This window comes from Doryrhamphus excisus, linkage group LG17 (genome assembly GCF_037039965.1).
Source record: "Doryrhamphus excisus strain RoL-2023G ecotype Guam linkage group LG17, RoL_Dexc_Guam_v1.1, whole genome shotgun sequence".
Classification (NCBI taxonomy): Eukaryota; Metazoa; Chordata; class Actinopteri; order Syngnathiformes; family Syngnathidae; genus Doryrhamphus; species Doryrhamphus excisus.
This window is the reverse complement of record NC_136373.1, coordinates 1,732,925-1,752,287: the sequence shown is the minus strand read 5'-3', so window position 1 is coordinate 1,752,287 and position 19,363 is coordinate 1,732,925. Positions and strand designations below refer to the sequence as shown.

The following is a 19,363-nucleotide window of genomic DNA, read 5'->3' as shown; positions in this document are numbered from 1 at the left end:
GATAATCATCTCTAATCTTTTCTCACTCTCACTTATTGTTGGCTACTAAGGCCGTGCATCTTTGTGTCGTTTTCTAGGACTACTTCAATAAACTTTTAAGTGTCAGTTTATTAAAAAAAAAAAATGGGGGCATATTAAATTTACATTCAATAATACTATTTCAGGATGCAACGCAACATGTCCGCCATTTGTAACATCCTTGCATGTCAACTGATAAAAAAAAAAAAAAAAAAGAGGACCTCGTCGTTCAGCGGCGAGTGACATCTGCCATCGCCGCATCAGAACTGAGGCTGAGGCCGGCTATGTGACACAGGACAGGGTCACAATGGGGAGGAGCCAGCGACCGTCTGGTCTGGGCCTTCCTGTCTCGAGACTGGACCATGGCCTGGCGCAGACAGGTGACCCACTGCTGCTTGCTAAAGGAGTCGTTGGCTTGCAGGCTGTACGAGTAGGCCTTGGAGCGCCCCCTGCTGCTCACACGGAAACAGTTCTTCACTGTAAAGGTAAATTACACAAAAGGGGGGCGGTAAGAGTGAGGTTGTGTTACATTAGGATTCTTCAAAATCAGACGATAACATGCCAACAGTATCTAGAAAAGTGATCCCAACAACCGGTCCTTTATAAAGGAAAATCTTGAAAATCATCAGGGGGGGGTGGGGAGGCCAACCTTTTTCATACCACTGTATACCCTGATAAAATGGTTTCTGAAATATGTCAGGTATATGGTAATGGTTTTATTTCATTTGAACATGCATCAGATTACAATTGAATGCATCCCATAATCAGTTCCCAGTTCCACATGTCCAAAAGGAGTAGGAAGAAGCAAAGCTTATTAAATCCTACCCCTCCATCTAACCCTACTTTTACAATCACTAACTGTTACATTTGTTCACTTCCTGCTTTCCCAATAGAATTAAAGTTTTTTATTATTATTATTTATTTAGTTATTTATTTATTTTTATTTTTATTTTGGTATGGATCAGATTACAATTACTTTTAAAATCAGTAACTGTTACATTTGTTCACCTCCTGCTTTCCTAATATAATTGTATTTTTTTTATTTTTATTATTGTTATTTTATTTTTTTATTTTAGTTTTTTTTCCTGCTTTCCATAATACAGTTTAAGGTTTTCTTTTTATTATTATTTTTTAAATAATGTACAAGGTGATATGAGCATCCAATGCCATAATGGGTACCATAGTAAGTGTCAATATAGTGATATATATAGCACATCATGACTGGTTCAAGACTCTTCATCTTTGTATTTAGCAAATTTATTTTATTTATTAATTTATAAATTTATGTTATCATTTTTTGTAAAAATTTTTCTTTAGTTTTTAAATTTTTTTTAAATTTCTTATTTTTTGTCACGTACCGAAGTAAGTACAAGGTGATATGAGCATCCAATGCCATAATGGGTACCATAGTAAGTGTCAATATAGTGATATATATAGCACATCATGACTGGTTCAAGACTCTTCATCCTTGTATTTAGCAAACATCAACTGCTTGTATTGTTTCTTGAATTGCCTCATCGTTGTGCATTGTTTGATTTCCTTACTCAATCCATTCCATAGTTTGATTCCACATACTGAAATGCTATGGTATACACACTTGTGAAAAGTGAGATGCATACACTTTACCTTTATCATTTCCCCCCGTGAACGCTCCCCTGAAGGAACCCCCTCCAGCTGTTTCTCCATCCGGGATCACCTCCAGGTTTAAGGAGGTGTTTGGCAGAGGTCGTCTGTAGACGTGGAACACGTGACCTCCATCTCTATCCTCTCCCGGTCTGGTCAACACCAGTGCCAGCTCAAATAGGAACACATGCACACGCTGGAGCGCACACACACACACACACACACATATAGTGTTTGTTTGCAGTGTTACACAAAATGAGGCTGTCCATGTTGTGTGAATCAGTCAGTGAAATATGAGCGTTAGCAAAAACTCCCAATATTTGTAGTTCTTACCTGTCCTTTGTTGTTCTTAAGCTCCCCATGACAGTAAAGGAAACGGGACTGTTGAATTTCTGGTAGCCTCTGGCCGTCTTCAAGGTAGGTGAGCCCCCGTCGGTAGAACTGACACTCAGCCTCTCCTGTCTTCTTGTTCACCTCTGCCACGATGCTCTGGATGAGTTCCAGCTGAGCATAAATAGAATAATGACCTTTAAACAGCCTGAATGTAGTCATTATATCAGTTGTAGTCTACAAATCACCATAGCACCAACTTCATGTCTTTGTATCTTAATAAATATGAAATATAGCGTTTTTATATTGATATTGACTCACTGCTTCAGGTAATGTGAATTCATCCGGGTGCTCCGCTGGTGTGCATTTCTGGATCTCTTTCAGTAAGAGCGGATATTTTACCAAACGGCTCCGAGGGAGATCCAGGAAGTTCCACAGATCCAGTTTCCTGCTAAACGACGACTCCTGGCACAGACGCAAAAATTGCTCCACTCTCTTATCGTGCTTCTTCTGGTCCAGCAAGGCTTTGGCACCCACGAGGTTGCAGCAGTATGTGACATAGGCCTCCAGGCAAGGGAACTACTCGGATGAGATTAGATGTCAAGAGGTGAAAGGTTAAGATTATATACATTCAGTGTGCTTTACAGCAGTGGTTCCCAAACTGTTTATAGCAGCGTACCCCTTAATTACATCATGTAACCTGTAATTAACCTGAATTAATTTGAAATATCAACACTGATAGCAGTTTACTCATTAAAAGCAGTGTTTTTCAAACTTTTTTTGAGCCACTGTACTTTTTTTTTTACATTGGAAAAAGGCACCACCTCACGTGCATCACTAACTCAATTGGCGGAACGAAGCAATTAGCGACGTGTTGCCACACGGACGAATATTGCATTGCTCTGATAGTCTTTACACCACGGACACTCGACAAAGACATAATATTTGCAGAAAATGTTAAATAAATGTAAACTAAAAAAAACGATATTGGATAATTCCTCGCGGCACACTAGCACAGTGGTTGAAAATAACTAGTACAAAGTGAAAACTACCACCAAAAAAAAACTACCACTCCCTTCTTAATAGTATTAGAAATACAAATTTACATGCCTCATTTTCAGGTGAAAATCTCACCGCTACACCATGTGGATATTAATTGGAACATCGATATTAATGAAATCTTCCAGATTAATGCACAACATAACCAAACTTACGGAGAAACAAAACTTGACGCTGCCTACTTCCTGCCCCGGTCTCCTCGTGCCATGAGGCATTCGGGCGCACTCGTAATTGCGAGTGTTAGCACTAATTGTTTATTTTATGGTGTACGCTGACCCCAAATCGGGAACCTAGAAAGTACACTCGACAATATACCAACCCAGTTAATCAATGTGGGGGCTACCTCGCCCACAGTTTTTTCCGAACCCCTCAGACGCTCAAGGCGGCTCAGCAGATCTGTTAGAGAACCAAGACAGACTGCTTTTAACATAACAAGCACGGGACACGGACATTTTATTTACAAAGCACAATTCATACACAAGGCAATTCAAGTATAAAATCATTCATAATTATCATAAAATAATTCTAATACAAACTAAAGAGTGCAGATTCCACATCCTGAGCAGAGCGGTTTCTAATATTGTGGTAAACACAAACACGACAGCAAATATAAAGCAGGAAGTTGCATGCACAGGCTACAACATTGACTCATTCCCTGCTAACGGCGTCGGTCATGAACGAACGGGTCAAAAGAACTAGTTCTTTTCTGTGAACGGAATGAACGAGGTCCCCGCCCCTAAAATACCCGTTCAGTCCGTTGCTTGTCTTATCCTATCGTCGCGCCTCGCTCTGTGAGTGAGTGGGTCGGGTTAGCTGACCGAAAGACCGAGAGACTGACCTACATTGTCGGTGACCTCGTTCATTCCGTTCACAAAAAAAGAACTAGTTCTTTTGACCCGTTCGTTCATGACTGACACACCACTAGTTATCGCATGTTGTTGCATTATTGAACGAACGAACGTGAACATGAGTGAACGGACTGACTCCAATTGACCAAAATGAACGGATCTTTTTACTGATTGAACCGGAATGATCCGATTCACTGAAATGAACGGTTTTGCCCACCACTAATAAAGATGCATAGTATGTGTAAATTTCAGACTTTCAGACAGTCGTGTTTGATGCCGTTATTGTATCGTATCATTATAGTTTGTTCAAACAAGTGTAAAACACAATAAAATACCTTCATGGAGAGGAATGAGCGAGTCCAGAGTGCCAAAAATCTGCATGAGTTCACTCTCGGTCATGATATCCAGCTTCAACATCGGCTCATAGTACACCTGAAGGGTCAAATAAAAATGATCGAGTCCCACACAAAAGTGCGTCCACTCATGCAGTAAACAGATCCACTATATAAATGAGTCAATATGTCTGGAAAACATCAGTTTTCACGAAATAATGGGGCCTTGATGGCGTTGGTCGGGGGCTACACGAGTGCTGCCTTATGGTTGTGTACCTTCTTAACAAGACTGAGATCTTCAATGAGTTGTCGCTCTCCCTCAGTTAGCTCATAGATGACCTGCAAAAGAAGCGACAACGCTTTTTTTTCGACGCACGAAAACCCACATTTAAATTTGTGTGTGACCCAAAAATGAGCCGAGTCTTCAATAAAGGAAGTCGAGCCTCCGGTTCCAGCTCACATCCTCTTTTAGAATCCGTGGCGCAGTCAATACCAGTCGCCTTGCTGGTTCGTTTACGTTCATTTTCGTTTCCTCCCTCCTCACCTCTTGACGTTTGATCTCCTTGGCGGTGAGGTGATGGCTCTCCGCCGTGTCACTCCAGCATTGACTGTTGCGTCTGCGTGGAAACGAGGACCCAATTCCGCGAGAGCGTAGCGAGCGCGTCGGCAAAGGTCGAGCCTCCGTGCGAAAACTGATAGATCGCTGTAAAAACGGGTATCGAATGAGTGATTGGTTCAATTAAACACAAACGGGAGTCTGAGCGAATTTTGCGAAATTTACCGAAATTGACTGTCCGATACGTTTGAGAGCGGGGGTCTTAACCGGAGTGATGACCCCCGTTAGGCTGTTGGACTTCACCACAGGCTTCACTCGCTTGTTGGAGGGCTCCTATAATAATAATAATAATAACAAATAATAAAAGAAACATCCATGCAGCTCGACATGGAAGATTCACCTCTGTGTCAATCATGTGTTCTGGCAACATTTCCGCATCCTCTTCTGCCTCCTCCTTTTCTTCATTCTGGTGAAACAGAGGAGCACAAAACACAAAATAAAGGAGGCGAAGCCATGAGAGCTGAGAAAAGTGGAACAAGACATGTTGCGTGGTGTGGCCCTCGTTTCCTGTGACTCTTTCAGAGAGGAAGTGTTGAAAGCAAGCGCGCTGGAGGAAAATACAAGATGGCCGCTGTTTTAAATGTCGAAATTTGATGCATTTGAAATTAGTGGCAACAGCAATGAATCTTATTCAGAGTATGAAGAATAACAAAAATAAATTTCTGGGGATCAAAATAGATGAAAATATGAGCAGGAAAACTCGTATTAGAAATATACAACATAAAAAATATTTCAGTATTGAACAAAGCAAAAATTTGTTCTCAATCAGAAATCACTCCACACTCTTTATTGCTCTCGGGTTCTACCATATCTTACTTATTGTGTGGAAATATGGGATAATAACTATAAAAGCAATCCTCACTGGCTAAATGTACTGCAAAAGAAAGGCCAGTAAGGATAATTCATAATGCCGCCTACACTGAACATACTAACTCCTTATTTCTAAAATCACAAATACTTCAACTTGCTGATATAGTTCATCTTCAAACAGCTAAAATAATGCATAAGGCTAAAAATAAGCAATTAGCTAAAAATGTCATCCAATACTTCTCTACAAGAGAGGAGAAATATGATCTCAGGGAAGAAGTACATTTGAAACACTTCTATGCTAGGACTATGTTAGCGTTAGCATAGCATTTCAGTATGTGGAATCAAACTATGGAATGGATTGAGTAAGGGAATCAAACAATGCACAACGATGAGCCAATTCAAGAAACAATACAAGCAGTTGATGTTTGCTAAATACAAGGATGAAGAGTCTTGAACCAGTCATGATGTGCTATATATATCACTATATTGACACTTACTATGGTACCCATAGTATTGCATGGTCATTACATGGTCATTGTATGGTCATATACCTCGTACTACGGTACGATGTACATTATTTAAAAAAAAAACAAAAAAAAAAACTTAAACCGTATTATAGAAAGCAGGAAGTGAACAAATGTAACAGTTAGTGATTGTAAAAGTACCAGATGGAGGGGTATAATTTAATAAGCTTTGCTTCTTCCTACTCCTTTTGGACCAAGTATGACGGAATCAGGACACCGAAAACACTAAGCTTTTGTGGTCACCAAAGTATGGTTGACTAACATCCGCTAGTTAGAGAAGACATCATCATCATCATGGAGTTCGACAAAACTCACCTCAGCGATTCTGATCGCAGGCTCGGCGGTCGAGTCTTGTTTTCTCTTCTTCTAAGATGAGACAATGGTGAGTTTTGTATCGTTAACGATAAAGACACAAGAGGATGGAGACTTACTCCAGCATGGTCGCAGATGGTGGTCGACGGTATTTCTCCTATTCGCTGAGACCTAAGAACATTAAGTCATCAAGTTCTTGGTACTTGGTATTAAAAAAAAACTAATTAATTAATGATCTATTGGAATTAGGCAAAGTAGAAATGACTAAATAGTAGCAGGTTTAATCATAATAGCGTCCCCGAACAATGAAAAGCAAACATACCGGGATGTCTTTGTCTCTTCCACTTCCATCTTCTTCATCATCATCATCAAAGCATCATCAAAATCACTCACATTCCACCCCCGAAAAAAAAATTACAGTTGAAAAGAAAACGTTCCTATAGTAAAAAAAAAAAAAAAAGCCAGTTTTGCACAGTTCAGCGCAACTTCTTCCTCATGTGGTTCCTCCGTGTCACACTAAACCACATCCTTTCGGGCCGCACTTTAAAATGCATGCTGTCCTCTTTGGGCGGGTGCAAAACCTGAGATCACTTCAACTTGAAACTAAACTACTGCATTCTGGAGCACACTTGGAGGGCAAAAAAAAAAGTAGATTTATTAAAAAAAAAAGACATTTATCATAAATTAAGTTCAAAGTATGTGGAGGTATTTTGAGACAGTACATGAAATCTACCATATAGCTGAAAAGTTGACATCGCTTTCCATTATGGATGTTCCGATCACGGTTTTATGCTGCCAATATTGATAATCCCCGAGTCAAATAGTCCGAAATCAATACTGATCACACAAATGAAGTGTAAATGTACTCTTGGATATATTAGGAGTCTACAAGGTTTTTTTCTTGTGAGACCTGCTCATTTTTATAGCCTTTCACAATGCATTTATTTCTAGTCTCACATTATTAAATGAAAACCTGAATGAAAAGCAAGTTTGCCCGCCTCTGCTGGGGCCCTCCAGCTGCAGCAGAACCGCGCTCATTGGACAGGATAACTGGCAGAGACTGACATGCACCATCACGTAGTCGGAAGTTTGCATCCGCACACAACTAAAGTTCCTCCTGCACTAAAAGTGCATTTGTTCTGAATGCTGCAGTGGAGTGGACCCGACTGGCCTTTTAAAGCAAGTATTACAAAAAAATATATATAATAAAAAGTGTGTTCGATGAGAGGTTTTAAAGCCTTAAAAATGTATTTATTGTAAAAAATAAATAAAATAAAACATGTTAGTTTGCAGATTCCACTTATTGGGGCCTATTTTGGGAGCATATCCCCGTAATTAAGGAGAGAACACTGTAAAAAAAAATAAAGTATTGGCCGATATCAAGAATGATTTTTCCATTTATATCAGCCGATACCAATCGGTGGCCGATTGATCAGAGAGCCCCTACTAAAAAAACACCCCCAAAACAAGTACAGGTTCATTCATGAGTTGACATTTATTCACTATCAAGCTAAGTGCTCCCATACCAAGATACACGTTACCTTGCTTACACTGTGGTGTCATTAGTTTACAGGGTGGAGAGACATTTTGTGAACCAAACATTGAATCAGGCCACAAAAATAAAATAAAAAGAACAAGACATGAAAGAGCAAAAAAAAAAAAGATGTCATGTGCAAGAGCCCCCCCCCCACGCCCCATGAAGACAGTGTGCTAACCGAGGAGGTGCCTGAAAGCCCCCAGTAATCAATTGAACTTGACAGGGGTTAACGTTTTTGTGCTGGGAAGGCAGCTGAGGTTCAATTGGTCATCTGGTGGCCCCGACAATTTAAAACTGGTGGCGTTTGTAAAATGGAGGGCAGTGGAACGGTCAAGGGATAAAATTTTGTACATACATGTCGCTATTATTTTGGAACATATTTTCTACGCGACATGTGAAAAAGATCTCGGAACTCGAACGTGAGGTGTCGGGCGAGGCTCGGAGCGGAGAAGTGCGTGCGAGGATACCTAAAATGAACGCTGGAAGGGGTGCAGAGTAACAAACCACTCGGGCTTAAAATGGAAACGGAATACTGCGGTTCTTCAAAAATATCAGAAGGTAGGGTTTTCCCGCCTCTTCCAACAGCCCCGTATCCGTCACGCACGGCGACCAGCAAGTCAGCTCAATGGGGCTATGTACACAGAGGCACCAGTTAACACAAACCACAGGCCTTAAAAAAAAAAAAAAAAAAAAAAAGTCGGTAAAGAAGACTTGAACCCCCGACTCCCGTGGACCAGAAATAACCTCAACCCCCCTCATTTACAAGCACCCCCCATATTTCCTTGGGCACCTCCAGTCCCTCGCTGCAGGCAGAACGTGGAGATCAGCGGATGGTGTATCTGACGTACGGCACTTCTACATCCTCGTCCGAGAGATCGTTGCAGCACAACTCAAACACCAGAGCTTTGACGTGCTTGCCCAGCTTCTTTTTCGACACCTTGGTGACGATCTCCGTCATCCTGCAGCACATGTTGTATATAGTTGCAAGGTTTATATGCCATACCTGGCAACATTTTCCAAAATATTTACAAAAATACATTATTTCCGAGGGTACTGTTCCGGCAGAATTCCAGTATGATTTACGCATATTCAGCCTTGACGCGTCCACACGGAAATATCGTACTCACGGTAGTTCGAGTCTCTCTCTGAGTTTAGGAGCAGGCATGAAAAAGGAGTAGAGCATGGAGACTCCCTGAGAGAGCATGGTGATATCCAACCTGTGCTCGTTCTTAAAAAGAGAAAAACAAGGTTTAGTGCGGTAAACCAAGGGAAGCCAACACACAAAAGACGGGTACGTACTCTAAAGTAGGTGAGAAACTGCTGCAGCGTCATCTCCTCGCCGTTGGGTTGGAGGCCCGTGATCTCGAAGCGATCCCATAACGTCCATTCGATTTCATAGTACTGCCAAAACAACATCAGGGTGGGTAATCACACAACTGTTTGGTCACATGGTCAACGGTGAAATGGTGAAATGGTCTCCTCAGCGCACACTGAAGCGATCAGCGTGAGAAGTCGAGTTGAACTCACTTGCGCCCAGACAAGCTGCCTGGCACATCAGTATTAGCATGGCGGAATCATCATGGGAGGTACCACTGTGCACCTCAACGGCAGGGTTCTCACCTTATGTTTTGGAGCAGCAATGGGCTCGGAGAAGGCGAAAAACGGCAGGGACAGATTCATGAAGCCGTTCTTGAAGGACTCCAGCTTTTTATGTCCTTGGACGATCTTGATGAGCTCAAGGCACACCAGACCCACGACCGCGGCCGTGGTAGTGGCAATGGCCGGGATGATCTTGCCGGCTATAAGCTTGCTCTGGATAACGAGGCAGGGGGGGACAATTAAAATAGGGACACAATAACCAACCAACAAATATAAGTCTGACAAATCCAAGAACCTACATTGTGTCTGTCGGTCGGGGGGATGTCATAGTTCTCTGCTCTCAAGTTAGACGCCGCTACTATGAAGTCCATATGGAAGTTGGTGTCGTCATCCTGTTTATCGAAAGGAGGAAAAACCGCCTCGGTTAAGGACTGACAGCAAATCCAGAACCGACTCAAGATACAAGAACAAATGCGGTACCTTTTCAAAGTCAATAGCGCAGAGTTTGAACTGGGCAGACTCGGGGGTAGGCAGCAGGACCTTCAGCTCCTCCAATCTGGAGTCATCTGTTAAAACGGGAATTTTATTGCTTTGAAATTCATATAAATATAATATTCCCAGCTGGACTACATACCAACAGAAGAATTGCTATTCTGCAGCTCCTGATCAGAGACGTGGATTCTCACACCAGAACGCGGAGTAAAAGGAGGCACTTTGATCTCTTGCAAGATTTTGACTACCGCTGCACGATCGGTGCTGCCTTGTATGCCGTAAGTCTGAGCAAACAGGTTGGCGGCGGCCATTATGTAGTCTATGTGCAGGTCCTACGGGACAAAGCAACTTGTTATTCGGGACTAGTTAAGACATAAGTCACCTTAGGAATGCATGACTTACGTTGCTTGTACTGAATTCTATGGGGTGGGGACACCTCTTTGGACCAGACCAGAAGGGGGCTCCAGAGCTAGTTAACTGAAAGCCAGGGAAAAGACGGAAATGGTACTCATCCACGCAACAAAAGAGATTACACAATTCCATTATACAGACCCATTCAATGCATACCTGGTCGGGGGGAAAGTTGTGCAATAGCTGGCGGATGTTGTTGCTATACTGGCACTGCCAATGGTTGCGTGCCCAGGTTACGCAGTCGACCCAACTGTGGGGGCAGTCTGTGACCAGAGTCTTGTAAACCGCCTCAAGCAACTCAGCAGACTGACCGCCAGTCAGTTTGAGGGTGCGCTCCATGAACTTGGGATCTCTGCAAGACAAGACGTTGGTACAGAAGTTCATTTTAGACAGTGGACGAGTGTTAAACGGAGCCTCGGGCGATGGTGAACTGTACTGTATTATAGTATTAATTGTATTTGATATAGCGAACATGCAGATATTGCTTCTGGACGCAGCTTGCGTCACAACAGTTCGAGCTAAATCAATCAAAATTACACATGATTAGGGTTGGGCATTGTTTGAATTTGAGCGATTCCGATTCCTAACACACGGCTACGGTAGTTAAACAGTGACTGATGCATGGAATATAAATAAAAGTATCCCACCAGAAAAATTATGCTTCTCTGTAATTACCAGTATTATGTGCTATTTGTGAAAATGTAACAAATTTAGTGGGTGCGGTTTATACACCAGAAATGACTAAGTATCAAACCATTGAACATGAACAAATATTTATAAGACCTTTATATGGGAGTACACATACAGAAATTATTCAGATTTTTAAAAAAGCTTCTGAAAAATGGCACATGTCCTTGAGAGTGTCTGATGCTGAATCAAAAGTGTAACTTAACCATGGTCCGACTTCCTACTAACCCGTGCAGAGAAAGTTGATTGTTTCATTTAGAATATATCGCTTTTTTTTTTTTTTTAAACGAATTTTAATGAAATAGTACTTCCAAGTATGTGAGTGGACATAAGGCTCAGGATACCATTGTTGCTACGGAGCCACATGTCCAACTGCCAACGTGAATTTAACAGTGACTGAGATGAATATCCAATGTGGAAAACTAACTTCAATGTTGGCATAAGATAGACGCCATTTTTTGTTTTGCTTACCTGATTGGTTGCAAGAAGTCCGGCGTAGCCCGTCAAAAACACGGTGAAAGGTCCGGTGTAGCGCATCCTAAACGGGGCACTCTGTAAACCGTGAATCCGGAGGTGTTTAATCCTGTGAGTGGTGCGGCCTCTTTTTTTAACAAACTAAAGCGCCGTCGGACACTGTCCATGGTTGAAATGAATGAACATAAACGCTTCCTGACGCATCTTCTTAGCCGTTGGCTAATCACCGAACGCAGGCACCGAAAGTTAAAAACATGAACAATTTTGTGAGAATCGGAATGTCAGAAGCGCTTCCCTACGATGATCAATGCCCAACCCCGCACATGACCGGCATTTTTTTGGAAGGATAATTCCTATGCAAATTTGTGTGTATAACACTACGTGCAGTCGGTCGGGAGATAAAAGGAAGCCATCTTACGTGAGGTACTGAATGGCATTCTCTGGTGGCTGTTTGAAAAGGCCCTCAAACTCATCACGAGCCCACTAAAGAGAGCAACATGTAAACAGATCAATAACTTGCTGGATTCAAATGCCTGGTGGAGGAATGCACGTGTGTACTCACTTGCAGTGTGTGTTCAATAGCATTTGGAAAATTCTTCAGGGTACAGATGGGGATGGACTTCTCCGGCGGATCCTGGCTCGAGCTGTACGACTCTGTGAGGAAGGGGATCACCACCTGGACGTTGCCTTTGGTACCCAGAGTACCAGACTCCAGCAAGGGTTTACGGTAGTACACGCACCTCCGATCCATGTACAAACCTGCACAAACACACAAGATTATAGTATACACATATATAAATATATATAATATATAAATAAAATATAAATATGCGGCTACTTACGTGCATCGACATTGTCCAGTGCATTGGTTACTCCATCGAGGCTTTCAAAGAAGTCATCATCATAGATTCTCTCCGTGTCAGGGCCCACCCTATTCTGGTGACCAGTGATCTTGATGGAGGGGTTCATCTGCTTCACTGCTGCTGCGGCTGTGTCACTTTTCATTTTCTGTTCATACACAGAAACAAGAGCCATGTAATAGTATCACTTGCTAGAATACTAGCATAAATGTTTAACAGGAATTCAAATGACCCCGATTAACAGTAGGGTCTCCCCTATTTACAGTACACATGTCAAGTCAGAATGCAAGAAAAGACAACTGATACTAACCGTGACATCCGATTGTCTGAAAAGGAACTGTCTGTTGAGGTTTGACTTCTCTATGGTGTCCATGTCTGTCACAATGATCTCGCCCTCCCCGCTGGCCAGTCCAATCATGGCAAAGTTTTTCAAGAGCTCACAGCCAATGGCACCAGCTCCAACCTGGAGTAAGAGTGCACGTGTCGTGCATTGCAGATTAAAATCACACTGTAAATTACAAATAAATTCATTAACTTTTGGGATCTAATGCTATAAATTACAAATGCCAAGTCCACCAACTTCATTAGGACTTTCAGAGCTGCATTTGGCAATCACCAAAGCTATCCATTTAGCGACAGAACGCCACTGACTCCAATGGATGGCATCATGATGACAGACTCACCAGGAAGTAGCGTTGCTTGGCAAGCAGATCCTGCAGCTTGGTGCCAAATACCGCAATCTGTCCATCGTATCGACTGTTCCTCTGTGTGTGTGTGTGGGGGGGGGGGGGGGAGAAAAATTGAGTTTTATGCTACTGTTGGTATCGACAAGTGCGTGGGAATTAAAAACACGTACAGGTGCGCAGTCTTCTTCTGCGAGTACAACCCCCTCCTCCTCTGGCAGGCACTCCAAGGCGTCAAAGTACAACCACTGCATTATGGGCATAAACTTCCCGGTGCATGCCTACGAGAACAAACAGCTCTCAGGCCTCGTTGAAAAAATGGCAATAACTTGAACAAATGTATCTGACGTACGGCGTCAGTTGCCAATAGCCTTTAACTGACCTTCATGACCTCCTGTGCTGCCAGACCCCCGATGAAGGCGTTGACTGGGGCCAAGTCACCAGCAGCGACAAAGGCCATCTTTTTGACGAGTGCATCATCGAGCTGTTCTACTTTAGCTGATCCGGTCTGAGCAGAGTTCAGCTCCTTGGCCAGTGTCAACAGGTCTTCACCATCAGCCTGAAATGCAAGAATGGCAAAAGTTTGAACTGTGCAGAACAAAGCAGAGTTGAAATTGGTCAACATAATGATGGTAATGGTAATTACAAATAAGAAACTGGTGATAAATGATTGGTTGGGTAGAGGCATGGTTTTCTTGCTGTGTGGTTCACCTGGTTCCATGGTGTCGGGAGGCGGTTGTTTTTCTTCTGGAAGGCATGGATGGCCTGGAAGCCCACATGCAATTGTCCTGGACGTTCAAACTTGCCAAAGTCTGTCATTATGAATTCTGGCTCAGCCATGGAGGACGACAAAGATTTCTGTAGCCCAAAGATCAATACCATAGCATGTTTAGAAGCAAATATGTTCACTTCTGAAGATAATTGCTTGACAGAACCTGGATAAACATCTACTACACCACCATCAACTTACAAAGGTGAATTTCTTGGGCATCTTGACCTGAGAAACAATTCCTCCTCTTACATAGTCTGTGAATCCGGTTGTGTCACAAATGCTGAAGGTGTAGGGACCTAGAAACAAGTCGACACGTAGAATTTTTAATTAACATCTACTCCAAAATGAATTTGACTGATTAGAGGTCTTACCGAGAACTTTGATTTCAACCGGCTGGCAGCCATTGAGTTCAGTCATGCCCTGAACCTCTGAGAAGGTTACAAAGTCTCCACTCTCAAAACCGTGACGGGCCTCATCCAGACAAGTCACAACACCTTGATTGTCCTGGGAAAAATGTATATTTTAGGGAGTGAATATATGTTATTTTAAAAAGGGACAGTGTTTTGGTGAAGAAAAGCCAAGTTGAGAGGACTGACCTTTGTGATCATGGAAATCATGGCACTCAGTGGTTGTTCTCCATTTGTGTCATGCACGATCATCTCTTCACCAAAGTCACAAAACAGCTGGCTACAAATCAAGACACTCTGTGTCATACAGCATCGGTCACTAGGAAAGTCGAAGAACGGTATATGTATGATGATCAGCATCTTACCCAAACAGGCCACGGGTGTCTGCAATGATTAACTTGATGCCTTTGCTGTGGCAGAACTCGCCCACTTGCTGCTGCTCGTCTAGAGTGGAGTTGGTCAGCACTACAACCTGAGTTACAAACATGGAAATAGTTACGCCCATATATTGCAGTTATGTAGATTCCATATTAATCGAGTGTTGCCCTCAGCTTATAGCATGGCTATACCTGGAACTTGATCAAGAAGTCATCTGCCAGAGTGCCGGTATATGCTGCCACAGGGACATAGTTGTTAAGTTCAGCCAGACGGGGCTGACTGACTTCCGCTCGGTTCTTCCCCAGATCCTCCTCTCGAATATAAAACTATCAATGTAAAACCAAAAAAAGAAACATTCACATAAGGCAAAAACATAGCAACAGACGTGAAGACTAGCAGCTTGTATCAACAGGACATACTGAAGGATTGACCCAACAATTATGAAGACTCAGCAAGATGCTAGTTTGTTCAGAGTGGGGTTTTTGTTGACTTTTTCCCCCTTTTTTTCCTCTTTTAACCAGAGGATTATTTTGAATTTACCAGCTCAACAGGGAGCACTAGTCTTATGCTGAAAGCTACCATTGAAGCTATTCCACTAGTTGGCATCTCAATGAGACATGACTAGGCTGAGTCTATTATGGTCACTGAGGAATACAAATTAGGAGCCAAAATAAGTTTTTTTTTTCCATACACCCCAATTTGAAATATTGACAAAGTGAAAAAAAAAATCCATTATCTTTAGTGTACAGATTGAACTTGAAACTGAAACCAGCAACATCCAACAAAATTGATAGCAGCGAAGCATACAAGCATAATCAAATTCATGCACAGTACGACAAATGTTGGCAGGTCTGCGCTAATATTTAAAGTCCTCTCTGCATCACCCCCATTGTTTGAGAAGCACGTGTCACACGGTAATGTGCAGGGTTTTATTATATTTGATATTAATATGAGCTAGTCTGTTTTAAGACAATTTTAAGGCAGAATAAGATTCTGATTGGTATACAACATGGGAATCAAAGCAAAAAAAACTAACAGTCAATAGAGAGAATCGCTGTTCAAACATAAAATCAAGCCCAAATTAAAAGAGGGAAAAAATAAAACCCCAGCCATGCGTGCTTTCATTCACCTGAGAAGACAGATCTCGCCATTCTGCAATGCCTTGGTCGTGTACAGTGACACTACGAACTCCACCGAGGATGACATTTTTAGCAATCTCCACTCCGAGACCTCTCATACCGGAGATGAGGACATTGGAGTTCTGCATGCGCTTCATCGCAGCATGGCCCAACACATACCTAAAAATAGCAATGTAGTATAATGAGAACAACTGTAGCCACGTGCAGCAGATTACGGTCTCGCCGAAGACGACTTACAATTGTCTGGAGTACAGGCCTTCATCAATCTCAGCATCATTGCCATTCTTAGCCATGCCCTGGACATATTACAGCATAAAGTTAGTCAAAAATTGGCAAATCGTAACATTCTATGTATAGGATGGTAATGTGCTTACGTTGGCAGGTGTGTGAGACAGATCAGTTCTGACAGAGTTTGAGGAGGAGCAATGGGATCCCGTCTTCGTCTCTGTTCCTGACAAGCGACGTTTCTTGGACAGCGGCGAGCTGGACATCTGCAGGTCATCAGAAATGTAATTTTTCACGAAACAACAACCTAATTGCTACCCCTAATAACTAATTTCTAAATGGCAAACTGGAACTACAAGTAAATCGATGTAGTGGCTTCATAATGAGCGTTCTGCTAAATGCTACACGATACCATTCATTCTGGTGAGAAGGGATTTCTAGTCCAGAGAGCAGCTGGGCAGGCTGACAGCCAAAAACAAATCTGCTAAACACACAGGGAACCTAGGAAGAGCCATGAATAGCAGCATTATCTGCCCGCTTTCATACCAGGGGCAGGTCTTGTTTGTTTATATAGCTCTATTGTGTATACGAGCTGGATTTGGAAGAACTGCGACATCGTTTCAACCGCAAAAAAAGCGCTGAATCACTGAAAATTTTGCCCGTGGTTGACACTTCACAAATGTGGATATGAGGACAAACTACACACAAACCGAAACTACGAGCACATTCGCAATTCGCAAATGTGCTGTTAAAATACGTCCAAGTATGTGAGGATTTCGGCAGTAATCCAGCCAAGATAAGCCCATGAGGGAAAAACAGGCCGCAGTCATCGAACCAGTTCTGCATCCAAGGGAGCGCCGAGTCAAAGTTTACCGTGCGAAACACTTCCTGTATCCCTCTAACGATTCGGAATAACAGCAGCCAGTGGGCAGAGAATATAAAATACAAAGTTTGTGTGATCATAACAATGGATGGCTGGCTGAAAATGAAAGTAACCCGGGCGCTCCACGACTGTAAGATGCCTGACGCTGGCTCGTTTGCGTCTCAAAGGCTTTAAAGCTTTAAACGCCCTAAAAAAACGCGTCAGGACTCGTGGAAAAAACAACATGAGCCGACCGGCTAAGAACAAGCTGCGCCTCTCTCGTAAGTTAAGTCGTTTTGGAAGCGGACGGAAGGGTAACATTAATAAGTTAATAGGCGAGAATCCTCCAGGAGATTCGGGGAGGGTCGGCCTAGGCCTCAATCTCCTCCGGTGCGGAACACAACTTTACAAGCTAGCGTAGTTAGCTAGCATGTGATCGGCTAGCTAACGATGCTAACTGCGGATCTATCGGACAGCTTACAAAATGGCATTTCGGCGAGCCGCGAGGCTAATACGTTAAGGTAAGCGACAAAATAGCCGTCAAAGATGGACGATCACAAAACCGATCGTTTGCGCTAACGCGGCTCTCGTCGCTCCACTCGTGCCTCCATTGATTTCTCCTTTCTTACCAATAATCCTTCCCGGCCCCTTTCCAATGCGAACCCGCTCCTCTCCCGTTATATTCAGATGCCAGCGATTGGGAATAAGCAAGGGATGAACGGCGTGGCGAAGTCGGATGGCCTTGCGTTATATTGTCGAGTCACTGTGCGGTTGCGATGCGAGGCTTTCCTATGTAATAGCTACGGCTGGCTTTAAGACTGCAGACGGGAACAAAACCAAAATGGCAGCTAGAGAAAGGGGGCGGAGGAGGCGTGACGCACTGGCCTAAACATTACACAGGAATGGTTGGCTTTGAGCACGCTGTTCACAGAAGCTGCATTGCTATTGGCTGGGAAGGACAACCAACGCGCAGTTATCCCGCCCCCCCCCGCTAGCATGGACGCATGAAAAGTATTGCTGTACAATGAATAGCATCACCATTCAATTCAGGTATTTTAACACAGTCAAATTGGAAATCATTGAACAAAGTAAGCATATGCAGCACAGTTCTCCATAAAGATACTTTTCGGAATCAAATCGCCTCATTGTATACGTGTTTGAAATGCTAACCCTGTGAAATTATAAAATACACATTTGACATTTAAGCCTTACTTGCCACGGTCTTGTTTTCAACGCTATACCAGTCGATACATTTTTAACAAACAACAATAACGGAGTCCATTAAAAGCAAAGCATCATTGGCAAGTATAATTGGCCAGCAATACTAAAATGACTCACTGGTATGAATGCAATCAGGATGCTGAACATGAGCCCTCAATCAAATACGAGGTTAAGGGTGAGCTTTCCTTGCAGAACAAGACTATTGGGGGAGGGGGTGCCTGGTAAATGACAAAAGGCTCCCGAACGTGTGGGCCGCATATTCTCGGGTACACATGTCGATATTAGTCCTGTTGATAATCTTTTCACTGCAACACAATAACCATCCAGTGCATAATACCACGACTACATGTCATATGCAGGCAGCATAACGCAAAGACTTAAAATGCTCGATATCCTGTGACTGGTAACGTCGATTACAGTGCTATTGTGACGATTATCTTGCAATCCGTTTCGATGGAATAGTTCTAGTAGGTTCTAGCAAATGTAGAAAGATTGCAATAACAAAGCATGTGGTTAAGTTTTGGCACACACTGTTCTTCGGCTACTATTGTGATATATCACAAATGAATAAATAACTAGCAACACTCTCTTCTCCTACGCATAAATATCCAAACACATTTCAACAAGCGTTTTCGTCACGGAGAGTTGATAACAATTACGCCGTCGCAAAGAAGTGAAATAGTATATAGCGTTATAGCAGTAACGCAGACGGAAGCGACTGCGTAGTTGTTAGCTTGTGTGCAGCTAGCCACGGAGCTATATAGCCTCCCAATGACTTTTTCCCATCTTGTACCGCTATGTTAGCTTGCTAACATTAGCAGCTTAGCTTGAGTTAGCATTGGCTTGAGGAGTGTGCACAACTTACCACATCCGATATTACTTTGCCTGATTTGTAGTCTTAAAAATGTGACTGGAAGCAAATAAAAGTCTTAGCAAAACGCGTGACAAATCTTAACGCCGCTGTTGATGGCAACCGGGAAAGTGTGTCACAGTGGCGGGCTCTGCGTGAGTTTTTTTTCCGCTGGACAGCTGCTTGCCGGGTGGTTGCTGAACCCCCCTCACTATTTCAGGAGAAAGCAAAGCAGCAACATGTGCACGTTACAGGCGCGACCATGTATTCTTCTCGGCGCTTTTAACGGAAGGC

At 42.8% G+C, this 19,363-nt stretch overlaps 2 protein-coding genes and 1 non-coding gene across 7 annotated transcripts; all 3 read right to left on the bottom strand.

The window, feature by feature from the left end:
- Positions 1 to 113: 113 nt before the first annotated feature.
- On the bottom strand, positions 114 to 7,110 carry arhgef3l (Rho guanine nucleotide exchange factor (GEF) 3, like). 2 transcript variants are annotated; one of them, XM_058083876.2, is made up of 13 exons: positions 6,795 to 7,110; positions 6,592 to 6,643; positions 6,476 to 6,526; positions 5,167 to 5,232; positions 4,992 to 5,099; positions 4,755 to 4,913; positions 4,487 to 4,549; positions 4,214 to 4,310; positions 3,350 to 3,426; positions 2,293 to 2,550; positions 1,975 to 2,145; positions 1,645 to 1,837; positions 114 to 495 (listed from the first exon to the last, which is right to left on the bottom strand). In XM_058083876.2, exons 1-13 carry the CDS (start codon positions 6,839 to 6,841, stop codon positions 248 to 250), a joined length of 1,590 nt encoding a protein of 529 aa, XP_057939859.2. In that variant the 5' UTR covers positions 6,842 to 7,110; the 3' UTR covers positions 114 to 247. The 2 variants fall into 2 exon arrangements, with proteins under 2 accessions (XP_057939859.2, XP_078654234.1); XM_078798108.1 differs by having other exon boundaries at positions 6,476 to 6,523.
- An 838-nt stretch (positions 7,111 to 7,948) lies between these two features.
- Positions 7,949 to 19,284, bottom strand: uba1 (ubiquitin-like modifier activating enzyme 1). Of its 4 annotated transcripts, none has more exons than XM_058083852.2 (26): positions 19,085 to 19,284; positions 16,286 to 16,402; positions 16,149 to 16,207; positions 15,902 to 16,070; positions 14,964 to 15,098; positions 14,760 to 14,866; positions 14,584 to 14,674; positions 14,359 to 14,491; positions 14,186 to 14,283; positions 13,927 to 14,073; positions 13,598 to 13,774; positions 13,389 to 13,496; positions 13,216 to 13,296; positions 12,843 to 12,995; positions 12,515 to 12,680; positions 12,235 to 12,431; positions 12,091 to 12,155; positions 10,668 to 10,863; positions 10,503 to 10,577; positions 10,243 to 10,432; positions 10,089 to 10,174; positions 9,908 to 10,000; positions 9,630 to 9,821; positions 9,309 to 9,410; positions 9,137 to 9,237; positions 7,949 to 8,968 (listed from the first exon to the last, which is right to left on the bottom strand). In XM_058083852.2, the coding sequence occupies exons 2-26, from the start codon at positions 16,400 to 16,402 to the stop codon at positions 8,833 to 8,835; spliced, it is 3,174 nt and encodes a 1,057-aa protein (XP_057939835.2). In that variant the 5' UTR covers positions 19,085 to 19,284; the 3' UTR covers positions 7,949 to 8,832. The 4 variants fall into 4 exon arrangements, with proteins under 4 accessions (XP_057939835.2, XP_057939836.2, XP_057939832.2 ...); XM_058083853.2 differs by lacking the exon at positions 19,085 to 19,284 and adding an exon at positions 17,628 to 17,861; XM_058083849.2 differs by lacking the exon at positions 19,085 to 19,284 and adding an exon at positions 17,010 to 17,534.
- Positions 9,485 to 9,595, bottom strand: LOC131137746 (small nucleolar RNA U6-53/MBII-28). Its single transcript, XR_009131970.2, has one exon. It is a non-coding gene; the product is annotated as a small nucleolar RNA U6-53/MBII-28 (small nucleolar RNA).
- Positions 19,285 to 19,363: the final 79 nt, after the last annotated feature.

What these genes read in the sequence shown, in the direction of transcription:
- arhgef3l (XM_058083876.2), bottom strand. Translation starts at nt 6,841, where the DNA reads ATGATGATGATGAAGAAGATGGAAGTGGAAGAGACAAAGACATCCCG. An exon ending in CCCCCACATTGATTAACTGG is followed by an intron (nt 2,551 to 3,349) that starts GTTGGTATATTG and finishes TCATCCGAGTAG; the next exon opens with TTCCCTTGCCTGGAGGCCTA. An exon ending in TTAAGAACAACAAAGGACAG is followed by an intron (nt 1,838 to 1,974) that starts GTAAGAACTACA and finishes TGTGCGCTCCAG; the next exon opens with CGTGTGCATGTGTTCCTATT.
- uba1 (XM_058083849.2), bottom strand. Translation starts at nt 17,099, where the DNA reads ATGATCACACAAACTTTGTATTTTATATTCTCTGCCCACTGGCTGCTG. An exon ending in CAGCACAGGAGGTCATGAAG is followed by an intron (nt 13,497 to 13,597) that starts GTCAGTTAAAGG and finishes TTGTTCTCGTAG; the next exon opens with GCATGCACCGGGAAGTTTAT. An exon ending in GAATAGCAATTCTTCTGTTG is followed by an intron (nt 10,175 to 10,242) that starts GTATGTAGTCCA and finishes CCGTTTTAACAG; the next exon opens with ATGACTCCAGATTGGAGGAG.